At 37.7% G+C, this 14,134-nt stretch overlaps 1 protein-coding gene across 1 annotated transcript in view; it reads right to left on the bottom strand.

The window, feature by feature from the left end:
- FLT1 (fms related receptor tyrosine kinase 1) overlaps positions 1 to 14,134 on the bottom strand; it is a 57,335-nt gene that overhangs the window by 16,037 nt on the left and 27,164 nt on the right. Inside the window, exons 5-10 of the mRNA XM_063444878.1 lie at positions 13,443 to 13,608; positions 13,201 to 13,337; positions 11,957 to 12,137; positions 10,681 to 10,798; positions 8,152 to 8,321; positions 7,910 to 8,066 (exon numbers count right to left, since the gene is read on the bottom strand). Coding sequence (XP_063300948.1) covers positions 7,910 to 8,066; positions 8,152 to 8,321; positions 10,681 to 10,798; positions 11,957 to 12,137; positions 13,201 to 13,337; positions 13,443 to 13,608 — 929 coding nt within the window. The remainder of the gene's footprint in view (positions 1 to 7,909; positions 8,067 to 8,151; positions 8,322 to 10,680; positions 10,799 to 11,956; positions 12,138 to 13,200; positions 13,338 to 13,442; positions 13,609 to 14,134) is intronic.

Below are 14,134 nucleotides of genomic sequence, written 5' to 3'. Positions count from 1 at the left end.
GCAAGAAGGTAGGCAGGGGGAAAAATATCAGCAGAGGGGATCGGTAGGAGGGGGGCTGCAGTTAAGGAGGGAGAGGAGACACAAGCTTTCCGTTGTCGGATTAACCCTTTAAAGTTAGTGCTTATTTATTTATTACTGGTATTTATAAAGCTCCAGCAGATTTCGCAGCGCTGTACAATTAGAGAAGAATGTACAATATACACAGACAAATACAAGTGGTAGAGAGGGCCCTGCCCGTAAGCTGATATCTAGCCATTGAAGCTCGTTTATGCAAAGTGCTTAGCTAGATGGCCTGGATACAATGGGGATTGGAGACAAGAGGTAGCAGGGGAAGTTTGGAGGTGATTGCTAAAAGAGTTAACAGAGAAGCAGCTATTTGTAAAATATAAAGGGAATGAAGAAGTAACTGAGTGAGAATCTCAAACCGCTGATGGAACATGCTATATATTTAGGGGGAACCTGGGTGGGCGGGAGGAAGGATAGGTGGATGGGAAGTGGTAAGAAAAAATGCAGAGCTTCACAGAGTTTGAGTGTGAAGTGAGGCCTGAGAAACAGAGATGCAGATTGAACAGTTATATGAAGGTATTTACAGCTAGCAGGAGCATAGTAAAGAGCCATGTGTTGAATACAACTGGAAAGCAACCAATTCTATCACCCAAAATATTAAAAATTGTACATGAAATATTGGTCAGAAACATTAAATGGCAATAATACAAACTGCATGCACAGAAAATTACAGTGGCAACCAGGGCCGGTGCTTGGATTTTTAGGTACATAGGCGAAGATGCATTTTTCCGCCCCCCCCCCCCCTAAAAAAAACATCTTCACCTATGTGCCTCTTAACCAGCCCCTCCCTGGTCCCTTCCCTGTCCCTTAGTGTTCTTCTCCCCTCCCCCCTCTTTTCCCTGTCTCTTGGTGTTTCTCTCCCATTCCCTCCCTGTCCCTTGGTGCACCCCACACCCCTTTAGTGGTCACACTCCCCTTCCTGGTGTGTCAATGTGTACAGAGTGGAGCGGAGCGCGGTACAGGAGCTTCAGTTTTCTGTACCCGGCCGAACTGACAGGGAGTGCTCTCTCTGTGAGCACCTCCTGTCAGTCTGGCCAGGTACAGGAAACAGAAGCTCCTGTACCGCGCTCCGCTCCGCTACACTCTGTACACACTGACAGTCACACACTCAATGACAAACACACAGATGTCACTGACAGACACAGACTCATTGACAGACACACTGATAGTCACACACAGACTCAATGACAAACATACTCTCACTGATTTGACAGACACACACTCATACACTGACAAACACACTCATCATACACTGACAAACACACTCATTATACACTGACAAACACACTCATACACTCACATGCACACACACAGACGCACTCACTCACACACACACGCTGTCACTCGCAGACGCACACTGTCACTCGCAGACGCACACGCTGTCACTCGCAGACGCACACGCCGTCACTCGCAGACGCACACGCACACGCCGTCACTCACAGACGCACGCGCCGTCACTCACAGACGCACGCGCCGTCACTCACAGACGCACGCGCCGTCACTCACAGACGCACGCGCCGTCACTCACAGACGCACGCGCCGTCACTCACAGACGCACACGCCGTCACTCACACACACACACAGACACATACACTCACACACAGACACATGCACTCACACAGACACATACACTCACACTCACACTCACACACATACACTCACACTCACACACTGACACATCAGCAGACAGACAGCGCACGAGGGAGCAGAGCAGAGAGGTTAGAGCTCCCTCGCCGCGTCTGATTACAGCACAGCCGCACGCCGCACCGGGGGCCGAGATGGTGGCCCGGCAGGAGGGAGAGCTTCCCTCCTGCCGGTCACTGAAATCTTGCGCCCCCAGAGCCCGTGCGCCCTAAGGCGGCCGCCTGTGCCGCCTTATGGACGCGCCGGCCCTGGTGGCAACCTACAGGTATAAATAAAAATTCTATAGTAACACATGATAATATGGTAGCAATCCAAGAATAAATGAGATGGAGTATCTTCCAAGATTCAGTCAGTACCTGAGAGTGGTAGGATTTGCTGCAGGATGTTAAATGCAGAGCTTCACTGAGTTTGAGTGTGAAGTGAGGCCTGAGAGTGGTAGTGCTTGAAGGCTGGTCCACAATTATATGTCATGAGCAATCCCATAAAGAGAATGCATTGCTGATATGAGTAGCATACCTGCAGTTATGGGTTATGGAGAGATCACTGATCATTAGGACATGTCACTAAGCCCTGATCAGCATGGGGTTTAACGCTGTTAGAGATTAATGACATATTCTAATGTATCTGCCCCTGCAACCTTGACAAATCACACTCACTTGCCAGATTCAATCGGCAGTTGCCCTGCAACCAATCCAGCCGTTCCGAGTCATGTGATTGAAGTGACGCTGCGATCACATGACTCGGATCAGGTTGATTGGCAGGATGCCTCAATATATAATTGATAAAATAATATATTTACATATAAATAACATATATTATACACTTACAATGAAATTATGTATGATATATTTTGTTTATTGTATATTAATCTCTTAAAACATGTACATCGGGGGTACTGTTGTACTCTTGAGACATCACTGAACACAAGTAGAACAGTAAAACATGATATCATCAGTGAAAGTCCCTTTTTTGTGTGTGAGAAAAATGCAAAAAAACAAATATGAACACTAACTACAGGGTTTGTGACTAAGTAGCTACTAAAAAGACTGGACATACCCCATTTTGAATACCCTGCATTGTCTACTTTTGCAAATGGTATGCCATTGTGGGGGTAATTTTACTTCTTGGGCTGCCATACGGTCTCAAAGGCAACATGAACCCAGCAAATCAATCTGGCAAATGTCAATGTGTAAAAACTGAAATGGGCAAGGCCTATATTTAACCCTGTAACTTTCCAAAACACCATGAAACCTGTACATGGATGGTATCGTTGGCCTTATAGAACATCCTTTTATTGCAATAAAAGCTAAAAATATTATGACATTCACAGTTAAAATGCCATGCAGAACTTTACTTTGGAGTTTATGCATATTAAAAATGCTCTATGTATAAATATTTGATGTGAAAGGAAAAGCCCTATTTTTCCTGAACAAAATTATATATAGTTCTAGGTTTTGTCTTGGTACAATTGCCTCCGTTCTTAAGATGTTAAAGTTGAAATGTATTATGTTTTATAATTGTACCTGGAGATGTCAGTTAGACGTGTTTTGGCAGAAAGTGACAAGTCACTTATGTCTCTGCTACAGTTGCTATGATTCCAAACTGTGTTTAAAGTACTTTAGAAAAAAATATATAATTTGGGATCTGGGAATATTTATTCTTGACTTTCCGACGGCCCGTCCTTGACTATAGACCTGTGTTTTCCTTCTCCTTGCCTTAAACGAGGAATAGATTCTAACAGAAGTCATCAATTCTATTTTAATATTATGCTCCAGAATGGACCTAGGAGAGAGGAAGACGGCCATAAATCTGGCAGCGCACAGTAACAGGAAGTCGGGAGCTCCTGTAATTATTTTTTCAAAGATCTTAGAGCAATTCCACACTTCCACAAGGTTCTAACTTATTTTAACTCTTTAATTGATAGTTTAATTGGGACACATCCTCGGCTTCCTATTTTCACCACCCTACAGTGCCACCAGTTATTAAAATCTATTCGAAATATAGAAATTCATGCACATACTGAAGTGGTTCCCTACCGGATGGTTTTAAGGCCTCATTCAACAATATCATTAAAAAATAAATAAGAAAAAAAAAGGTGAAAAAAACCCATATATGAATCTTAATGTGACCTGTGTCAAAATAATCGTTTCCTCTCTCAAGGAGTTAACATAGGAACTGCAAGAGATGTGGGATATAACTTGGCCCTTAAGAATACATAAAGCTTTTAAGGAAGCAAATTGTGCCATGTTTGAAGATGCAAAGATAACAGCAGTGCTGGGAACAGTCTTGTGTAGAGGAGGAAGCCAAACAACAAGAGGAAAGCCGCGTATTGCTCTTAATTTCGCACAGGAAGCACAAAGCACCTCCTGCCAAAAGGAGATAAGAAAGCTCCCATGGTCTATTCTGGACAAGGCCACTGATATCAACCTTTACATTAACACTGCGCTTTAGCAACTTAACTTTGTTCGCTCCCAACGTTCTTAGCGATTTTTTAAGGCTCCTGCTGCCATTTGTACAAAGCATGCCAAACACAATACAATGTTATAATTATAACCGCTGAATGAAAAACATTTCCGGGGCAAGCGTGTACTACATGACATCTGTATACAGTACTCGTGCGACGTTATAAATTGGTTTTGTGATAAAGCAGTGGCACATGGTAAAAAGTGGCAATGGACTTAACACTCACTGTCTACTTCCTTCTAAGGCTCAGTTTAAATTTCATTTTATGGTAAGGATATAGCTGGTAAAAAAAAAAAAAAATCTTAAATCTATGGAGTAAGCGTTGGTCCATAAGTGTATAAAATTAATGAATGCATTTAAGGAATTTAATGAATGCATTAGTGCATTTAATGCATTTCTAGGACTGATTTTAATTGGGAAATGATGATCAGTATTTTTTCTATAGCTACATACATTTAACTCATTTTGCTGCCAATTTACAAATTTGCCTTCTCCAAAATAAATACAGATTCCTTCCAAATATGGGCATGGTATTTGAGAATTTCTAATGATAATGCTTTTGTGTAGAGTACGTGTTGTAAAACCTCAAATATTTAGAGTCCAAAGATTTACAAGAAGGGATGTCATATAATCACTATGATTTTTAATATTCAGAAATAGACGATGAAATAAAAATATGCAGACCTAAATAATTCTAATATGGTTGTTTTATTTTTCTATGTAAAATCATGTATTATTTTTCTACTGCGTCATTGCATCATGAAATCCGAGTACCGGTAAGTTTTTTTTTTTTTTTTAAGAAAATCTTCAGGAGAGAACAATTTATGAAAAGAGCTGGGTCAATAAAAAAACTATTCTGCCTCTACATGAAACCGTAAAATATTCACTAGATTGTGCTGTTAATGCTGACGTTACGAGTGTAATTTTAAAGCTACATAAATATTTCAGCTTCATTTCTGTTTCCAGACCATATTTAAAAATGTTCGATGTGTATGTGTAAATGATAAAATGAACTTGTTTTACTTTTAATCCTCTGGGAAGTCAATAATATATGTTATACTGGCATAACTTTATTTTAATCTCTTTATTTTACAGTCACCGGCCACAACTGTATCTATTCGGAATATCATTTTGTTTCCAAAACAGTCTTCTAGACTGTAAGCTTATTTGAGAAGGGTTCTGTTCACTTCTTGTATCTGTCAACATTATTTTGTTTGTCGGTTTCTTCATGTCATATATCCTCGTTATATAATTAGAAAGCACTGTGTTATACGTTGTCGGAATATCAATGCTAATAATAATAATTTGAAGAATAATGTTTTTTTCCTCTTGTCTAAGTGCAGCTCTTGTTGACCGTCATCTCCAGATTGCTAGGCTTCTTGAAGCAGAGAAATACATACCGCCTTACTAGTCCATAAAAAGTGCATTTCATTTTATTTTCATGATTAAACAGCAACAGGAAGGATTTATTCATTATGCCTATAAATTGTTATTAAATAAAGTCCAGATTTTATATTGTGCATATTTTAGTATCATAGATGCAACATCATTGTATTATACCAGGTTCTACGATTTGTTTAAAATATTAAACAGATGTGCCGGTACTTTGTAATAATCCCTTACGTAGATAGGAATGTAAAAATGTACTATAAAAAATGCTGTTCTGTTTCAGCACCTTAGACAGCCACCTGCCATAAACCGAACTGGGATTAGCTGTGTTCCACTGTGGATTTAATTTTCTGTCCTGTATTCCTTAATCCCAACCGTTTTACTGCTGCAAATGTCCGACTTGTTTTGTCCTATTTTCATTTCTGTTAAGTTACTTCTCCCGGGGTTTAGAAAAATGAACAGTATGTGAAGATAAATTTAGATTTTTATTTTGCAGACGGACGTGTAGTGGAAATTTATATCCTTAACCTACTTGATATAAATCGGAGTGTGTGTTATTTTATGTTCTTAAGTTTTTCTCCAAGGAAAAGAATCAATCATTTCCTAACTAAAAATAGCAAGAAAAAGGACAGAAAAATGAACTCGCTGAATTCCAGTAATGAAATAACTATCCCACGAACGCCAAACTAGAGGAACGTACTTAACAATGCTTCCTGTTATTTGTGTTTTTAATATACCGAAAATATCCGAAAAATGAATAAATGCAAATATTACATTGGCGTACGTCAAGAAACTATTTTCTCAGCAGTAGATAATGCATTAAAACCAGATGTTGGCAGATGCAAAGAAACAACTAGTGTATCTTTCTAAATATATGCATGAACACATCCGTATTTAATTATTTATTTATTTTTTAAATTCAAATAATATTTATCATTATTACTATTATTGCCATTTATATAGCGCCAACAGATTCCGTAACACTTTACAATATTATGAGAGGGGGGATGTAACAATAAATAGGACAATTACAAGAAAACTTACAAGAACGATAGGTTGAAGAGGACCCTGCTCAAACGAGCTTACAGTCTATAGGAGGTGGGGTAAAAAAAACACAATAGGACCGGAAATAGCAATCAAACAAGGTGGGAGTGAAGCAGAGCTGGAGGAGAGAGTTACCTGCTGCCCTTTAGGATAGAGCAAGAGACAGGTACGTCAGGTAGAGGTTACTCTGGGAGGCCATTAGCTTTCCTAAAGAGATGGGTTTTAAAGCACTTCTTAAACGATTGAAGACTACATTATTATGATGTATGCAGCATTACACCTTGCCACAGACCCCTGAAACATTTATTATAAATAAAAATGATTGATCAAATTACAAATTCATTTTATCTGTAAGAAAAAATAAAAAAAACTAGTCAAGTTGTAAAATCAATACTTCCAAGAATTGGCTAACATAGATTGTTTTTGTGTTTTAGACAGATTCTATTCAATTTTAAATTCCTAAGTATGCTATTTTGCTTTCCCACTTCCAGAAATGAGGCCCCCTGCTTGTATGAGTCAGTGCAATAATGGTCAGTCAGTCTGATTTATAGAGATATGAGAGAAGACAAAGCCTGAGTTTAAAAAAAAAAATATCTCCAGCAGTTCTGCTTAATTTTTAGTAGGTAGAGTGCATTGAGGAAAGACTTGACTTGTCGGGTTGACTTACAGCGGCTCTGTAAACCCTCCTTTCAGAATGAATATTTCATAAAGATAAAATCTCTCTGAAATACTCACATTTCATTGAAATTCCAACCCAGTTAAAAGATATACTAAGACAAAGTAGTCCCTGCTTTGTCTTAGTATTTTTCCTACGTTTGACAAAAGGTGAAGCTACCTTGTATCAAGCCTTGTCAATCCCTCAGCTGTCAACAGTGACGCCAAATGGGAAAAGACATTGCTTATGAAGGATCCAATGGTTTTGTAGGACCTTTTGTAGGATCTTCCATAGACCAGCTGAAGCGCTAAGAGACGAAGGGTACCAGCAAGAAGAAGATGACGATGGCTGTGAGGGACAGGTTCAGGGAAGTATAACTCACCTTTCCAAGCAACCCTCAGTCACCATACTGCCAGCAGAGCAGTCACTATCGGAGGTCTTTGCAAATTATGCAATGACCCCAGACGGTGACAGAGTTGCTTTGAGTGAACATCAATGTTGAACAGTGATATTGGTGCTTTAGGATACAAGTTGGACACAAGAATTATAGTCAGTTTAACTAAGTGATGAGTACAGATAAAAGAGTTCTAGATAAAAGACACTTAATAACTAAAGTTAGCATTATCTATCAAAGAAATGAAGACTTACCTTGCTTTGGCATGATTGTGGGGGCATGGTTGCCACATCCAAGTTATGGTAGGAGGTGGGACACCGTAGGCAGTACACGTCAGGGACTGCCTGCTGCCAAGTGGATAGAGATGTGATTCGTGGTAAGGTAATGCTTTTTCATAAATCTGAGGTTTCACTACAAAGATATGAATGCAAACTAATTAGTAGCTAGTTAAAGAAAAGTGATGCTTTGAGCAAAAAACTGATTGTGATGTGCGTACCTTTAACAATGAGTCTCATGCTAACATTTTCGGTTATGTTTGAGTACTTTATATGAAGCGATAGAGTGTAGATTCCGGCATCTTCTTCCCTTACATCTTTGATAATTAAGGAATAGCCATTTACAATGTAGCGAGCACATTTGTCTACAGGCAACAGGTCATCTTTGAACCTTTGTAAAAATTATAAAAGAAAACAAAGTTAACATACAATGATAAGACTTCAAATCATAACTGTAATAATAACTGTAATAATACATTAACTGTTGCAGAAATGGTAAGATTCAGAGTAGCCATTGATCACTCCACCAGCTGTTCTCCCATTGCTGCCCATCAACACATTTTATTTTGTTAGTTTCCAATTTGTATACGCTTTGCTTGTAGTATATCATTATAGGTAGTAGTTATATTCTCGTTGGATATTCGGCATATTGAAGAGCACTATTGTATGGCATTACTGTTCTAGCGGGAGATTTGCACAATGAAACTCTCTGACAAGCTAAATGTTTCACAAAAAAACTGCAACAATACTACTAGCTAACACCAAAATTTAAACATCTGTTAGATCCGTAAGGCAAGTAGAATTAGAAAAAAATAGGTAGATGTAAAATTAAGAGGACTACCAAGTTAGAACAGGCAAACTTTCAATAACTAACTAGGAAGTTTAGTCACAAATCTAATTTTAGAATCAGTGAGATACCGATGCTTGAATAGGCAAGTGCTCAATAAATAACCAGAACTACTAGCAAGCTAGAACTAAATAGACTCCCAATTAAGAACTAGAGAGATCCTCAATACGGTTCTAGCAAGACAACCATGTTAGCGCTAGGGAGGCTATCAATAAGAAACTAGAGACTAAAACGCAAAGAAGATTAAAAAGCTAGACATATACAGGCTTTTAATAAAATACTAGAGAGGCCCTTAATAAAGATCTAGGAACACAACCAAGGTGAAAGGCACTCAATGAGGAAAAAGGGAGACTCTCAATAAATAACTAGGGAAGTTGACAGATGTTTTAAAAAACTAACTAGGCAGACTCTCAAAAATTTAGAAGAGGGCCCATCAAGCAAGAACTACATAGCTTAAACTAGGCAGGTTCTTGACCAGTGTAATAATGAACATCTGACATCTGACAGTTTGACAGTGAGAATCAAGAAACAACTAATATAAATTAATCCCAAAACTAAAAAAAAATTATTAGTCCTCAATCTAGTGAATATTCACCAAATAGCATTAAAAAAAATTAGCACAGAAATAAAGTGTTTGTGTGAAAGTTACATTATTTATAGCAAACATTTCCCCCATAATTTTCCTCTTTGTTTGGCTGAACTTATGCTCTCTTTTTGAATTTATAAAAATAACTTGAGATATTTTTAGAGAATGGAATTTGGATCATTTCTGGAATATAAAAATGTATTCTTTCTTCCCGAGTCTCCTTCCTAAAGTTCATTATGGTGACCTTGAATTGTATTTCATGGGAAAAATTACTCGACATTGTACAATACAAACAGCAGATGCAAAAACCGTCATATTACCCCCATTGTGCAACATGGGGCTTATTCACTGATAAGCAATTGGTTCAACCAATTATCAAAATGAAAGCTGAAATACATTAAACACATTCTCCAACCAGTCTGATCTGACCTGTCACACAAGTTGCCTGCCAACTCACAGCAAAACACTCGTCTTTAGTAATCAGTCATTATATCACCTTCCTATTTTAAGAACTGAAAGGGTAGATGCATGGAGCCTTTTATATTTTCCTTAATTAAATTTCTCACGAAAACCTTTGTTTCATATCATATGACATTAAGCTAATTTAACTGCAATTAACAAACCTTAGATCGGGCATAGATAACATTGTTTGCAAAAGGTGTTTTGAATCTAATAATTCCTTAGAATTTTTTTTAGAATAATCCACATTGCTGCCAAAAAAACTGGTTACAATGTTAAATTTACGTAAACCACAAACAGATATAAAGAACAATGCATGTAACAAGCTTATGTTAGTTGATTCTAAACACAAAAATGGTTATTCACTAAAGTGAGGAATCAAAGTGAATAGTAGCCATAGTAGCCAAACTGAAAGCAGAACTGACTTGGAAAATGTTTCCAGTTCAGCCATTTTGAACTTAAATTTAAAATTCACTTTGAATTTGCATTTTAGTAAATAACCCTGAAAATAAAAATATGTTATGGTCTGTGATCTAATATCTTCAAATATCTCGTATTTTAGGATATATGAGTGCAGTCAATCTTAAAGGAAGTGCTACAAATTCTAGTTGCACAATAAGCAGGTATTTTTCAAAATTGGTTTGTTTAAAATAATGATTTCTTTCAAAAGGAGAACAAAGAGCTCGAATGATAATGTTGATAAATAAATTATTAACTAATGGTTATACAATAGGGAAATAATGCTGAAGACCGAATCAATATTTCCTCCAGTGAGTTCCGTTGCAATGATTCTAACTATAATTCCATATGTACTTACTATTCAGAAAAGCCAACAGGAAATGTCTATTTTGAACTCACCATCTAACCTCCGGTGAAGGGAAGGCTTTCACTTTCACCGCAATTTTCAAAGACTTTTGGCCAGCAATTGCCTCGAGGGTGCCTTGTTTTCGGGGTTGAGCTTTAATGCTTGGCTTCTCTAAAGATAAAAAGACATTTCTATTAAAGAAAGTGCCACCTCCAAGATAAATTCTAACACCAATTCCATCTAGCATTGACATTTCAGAACTCAGCAGTCAAATACACAAATGCACTAATAATATTTCTCATCTCAAGATAACGATGTGAAAATCTGACTCAATCAACTTCTGTGTAATCTGTGTCATTCTAGAATCACTTCTCTAGAAGATATGGATCTTTCTAACCATGTCAGTGCTATATGACCCTCTTTGCTGAATACTGAAAATTATTTAATGTTTAAAAAGGTCTACATCTTCATTAGCGAGGATAATATAAATTAAGCTCTTCCTTACATAGTTACATAGTTACATAGTTACATAGTTACATAGCTGAAAAGAGACTTGCGTCCATCAAGTTCAGGCTTCCTCACATATGTTTTTTGCTGTTGATCCAAAAGAAGGCAAAAAAAAACCCAGTTTGAAGCACTTCCAATTTTGCAACAAGCTAGGAAAAAAATTCCTTCTTGACCCCAGAATGGCAGTCAGATTTATCCTTGGATCAAGCAGTTATTACCCTACATTGAAAGATTATATCCTTGAATATTCTGTTTTTGCAAGTATGCATCTAGTAGCTGTTTGAACATCTGTATGGACTCTGATAAAACCACTTCTTCAGGCAGAGAATTCCACATCCTGATTGTTCTTACAGTAAAAAAACCTTTCCTTTGCCTTAGACGAAATCTTCTTTCTTCTAGTCTAAACGCATGACCTCGTGTCCTATGTAAAGTCCGGTTTGTGAATAGATTTCCACACAATGGTTTGTATTGGCCTCGAATGTATTTGTATAGTGTTATCATATCCCCTCTCAGGCGACGTTTTTCTAAACTAAATAGGTTTAAATTTGTTAACCTTTCTTCATAGCTGATATGTTCCATTCCTTTTATTAATTTTGTAGCCCGCCTCTGCACTTTTTATAGTGCCATAATATCCTTCTTTAGAACAGGTGCCCAAAATTGCACAGCATATTCAATGTGTGGTCTTACCAGTGATTTATAAAGAGGCAAAATGAGGTGGATTGAGGTGGATCTAAAACTTCCAATGTGAGTTGACTGACTACCCCTGCTCTGAGGTATATTCCAGATATTTTACTGTACAGTGTGATAAATAACAACACTTACTTTGAATATGTACAGTTGTGAGGGCAAATACTCTATTATGACCATTGGTTGCGGTGCATTGATAGTCTCCTTCGTCGATTTTCCGCACTTTTGGAATAACAAGTGTGCTGATGAAGCGATGGTAAGTAGAGTTTGAACGATCCATTTTTGTTTTTAGTATAGAAGCCAGCTGTCCATATTTCTAGAGCAGAAGATATCTTATTATAATTAGGGGCAAAAACAATTTCCAAGACCTAAAAAACTCAGAAGGGTTAAAGTTATTGGTAATGCATGTGCAATCTGTAGTTGTTCTTCTAAATAATTTTCTGTTGGCAAAACAGCATTGCTCATTTTACAATGTTGTGCCACGTGTGCTAAGATGTTGCAGAAAAAAACATAAAGTGTTATCATAGGATATAGTGGATACACCCAACAGAGAGCACTCCATGTTCCTTTGCTTGCCTAGAGGATGGTAAAATGGCTTTGAAATTGAAGATCCACAGTAGTTGATAGGCTATATATTGGCTGTTCTTCGCTATAATACATAAGGAGCAAATCTGTGCCTATCTGGATTAGGAGAGGGACATAATTACTTAAAGGACCACTATAGGCACCCAGACCACTTCCGCTCAATGAAGTGATCTGGGTGCCAGGTCCCTCTAGTTTTAACCCTGCAGCTGAAAACATAGCAGTTTCAGAAAAACTGCTACGTTTCACTGAGGGTTAATCCAGTCTCACTGACAGCTGCTAGAGGCGCGTCCGCGAGACACTGAGAAGACGCTGGATGTCCATAGGAAAGCATTGAGAAATGCTTTCATATGGACGGTTTGAATGCGCGCGCGACTCTTGCCGTGCATGCACATTTTGCGCTGACGTCAGCAGGGGGAGGAGAGTTCCCCAGCACAGAGGGAGCCCGGCGCTGGAAAAAGGTAAGTGGCTGAAGGGGTTTTAACCCCTTCAACCCAGCGGGAGGGGGCCCTGAGGGTGGGGGGGACCTTATGACCCTATAGTGCCAGGAAAACGAGTTTGTTTTCCTGGCACTATAGTGCTCCTTTAAGATTTATGTACAGTGCTGTGGAATATGTTGGTGCTATATAAATAATTGTAGTTGTAATTCCCTCACTAGCTAGGCAGTTTATGAATGACGAGGGGGACGACTGTTAAATGCTTTGTGCAATGCCTTCCATAACTTAAAAAAAAAGTCCAGATATCCAATCACTGGGTGACTGAATGTGAGAAGCTGCAATAGATACGTAGGTTCTTACCTTTCCAGGATAATCCCACTGTAGCTCAGCTCTTCCATTCAACTCAGTCGTAACCATACAATTAATTGAAAGAAAACTTCCACTCAAAAGCTTGATGGAGCTTGACACATTAAGATTCATACTGTAGAGAGCAGTAGCTGGGAAAAAAAAAAACAATAATTACACATCAATGTTTAAACATTGGCATTAACATTTAGCAAGTACTCAATCAAAATCCATTTGGTGGGTAATGTTCTACTCACATGTTTTGGTAATAAGATAAAATACATCAATTTCCTTAGCGTCATCGGACAAAACAACACATTTCAGGAGATCATGGTGTTGCGTTAATTTTTTAATTATAAATCCTCTTTTACTGTCCCAAGTAATGTTTCTACCATCGGGAATAATTAATTCAGAGGAGAATGCCTAAAAAAAGATCAAAAAGAATGTCACTACTAATAGTTATCTATAAATTGCAGATATAAAAGCTAATCGACAAATAATATTCCAAATAGTCTGAACAGGAGGGTAAAACATAACGTGACATATAAATGAGTGGGTTAATTAAAACTAAAACACAAAAAAAAACAAATCTGTAGAAATAAAGCAATAATTATTTTAATAACAATAATAAACAGTAACATAGCTAGAGATCAAACCATAATGTGGATTAAATGTCCACCCCTTTGGTAAAGCTATACAAAAGGAAACAGAGGCCATTGTGGGTAATGTATTTTGAAAGTTATGTTTGAGTATAATTTTGCATTAGAAAAGAAACATTAACTTTTGATTTATACATTTATTGGCAATGTTGCTACCACACGGCACAGCTCAGATTTCCTAACCTAAATGTAGTTTGATAAAACTTTTTCACAGCAGTAAAATAATAGAATTATCTTTTGATCTTTTGATTTATTAGCAATTTTGTTTGCGTATATTAGAGTTTAGATGC

Source organism: Pelobates fuscus, chromosome 1, assembly GCF_036172605.1.
Source record: "Pelobates fuscus isolate aPelFus1 chromosome 1, aPelFus1.pri, whole genome shotgun sequence".
Taxonomy (NCBI): Eukaryota; Metazoa; Chordata; class Amphibia; order Anura; family Pelobatidae; genus Pelobates; species Pelobates fuscus.
This window is presented reverse-complemented; position numbering and strand designations above follow the sequence as displayed.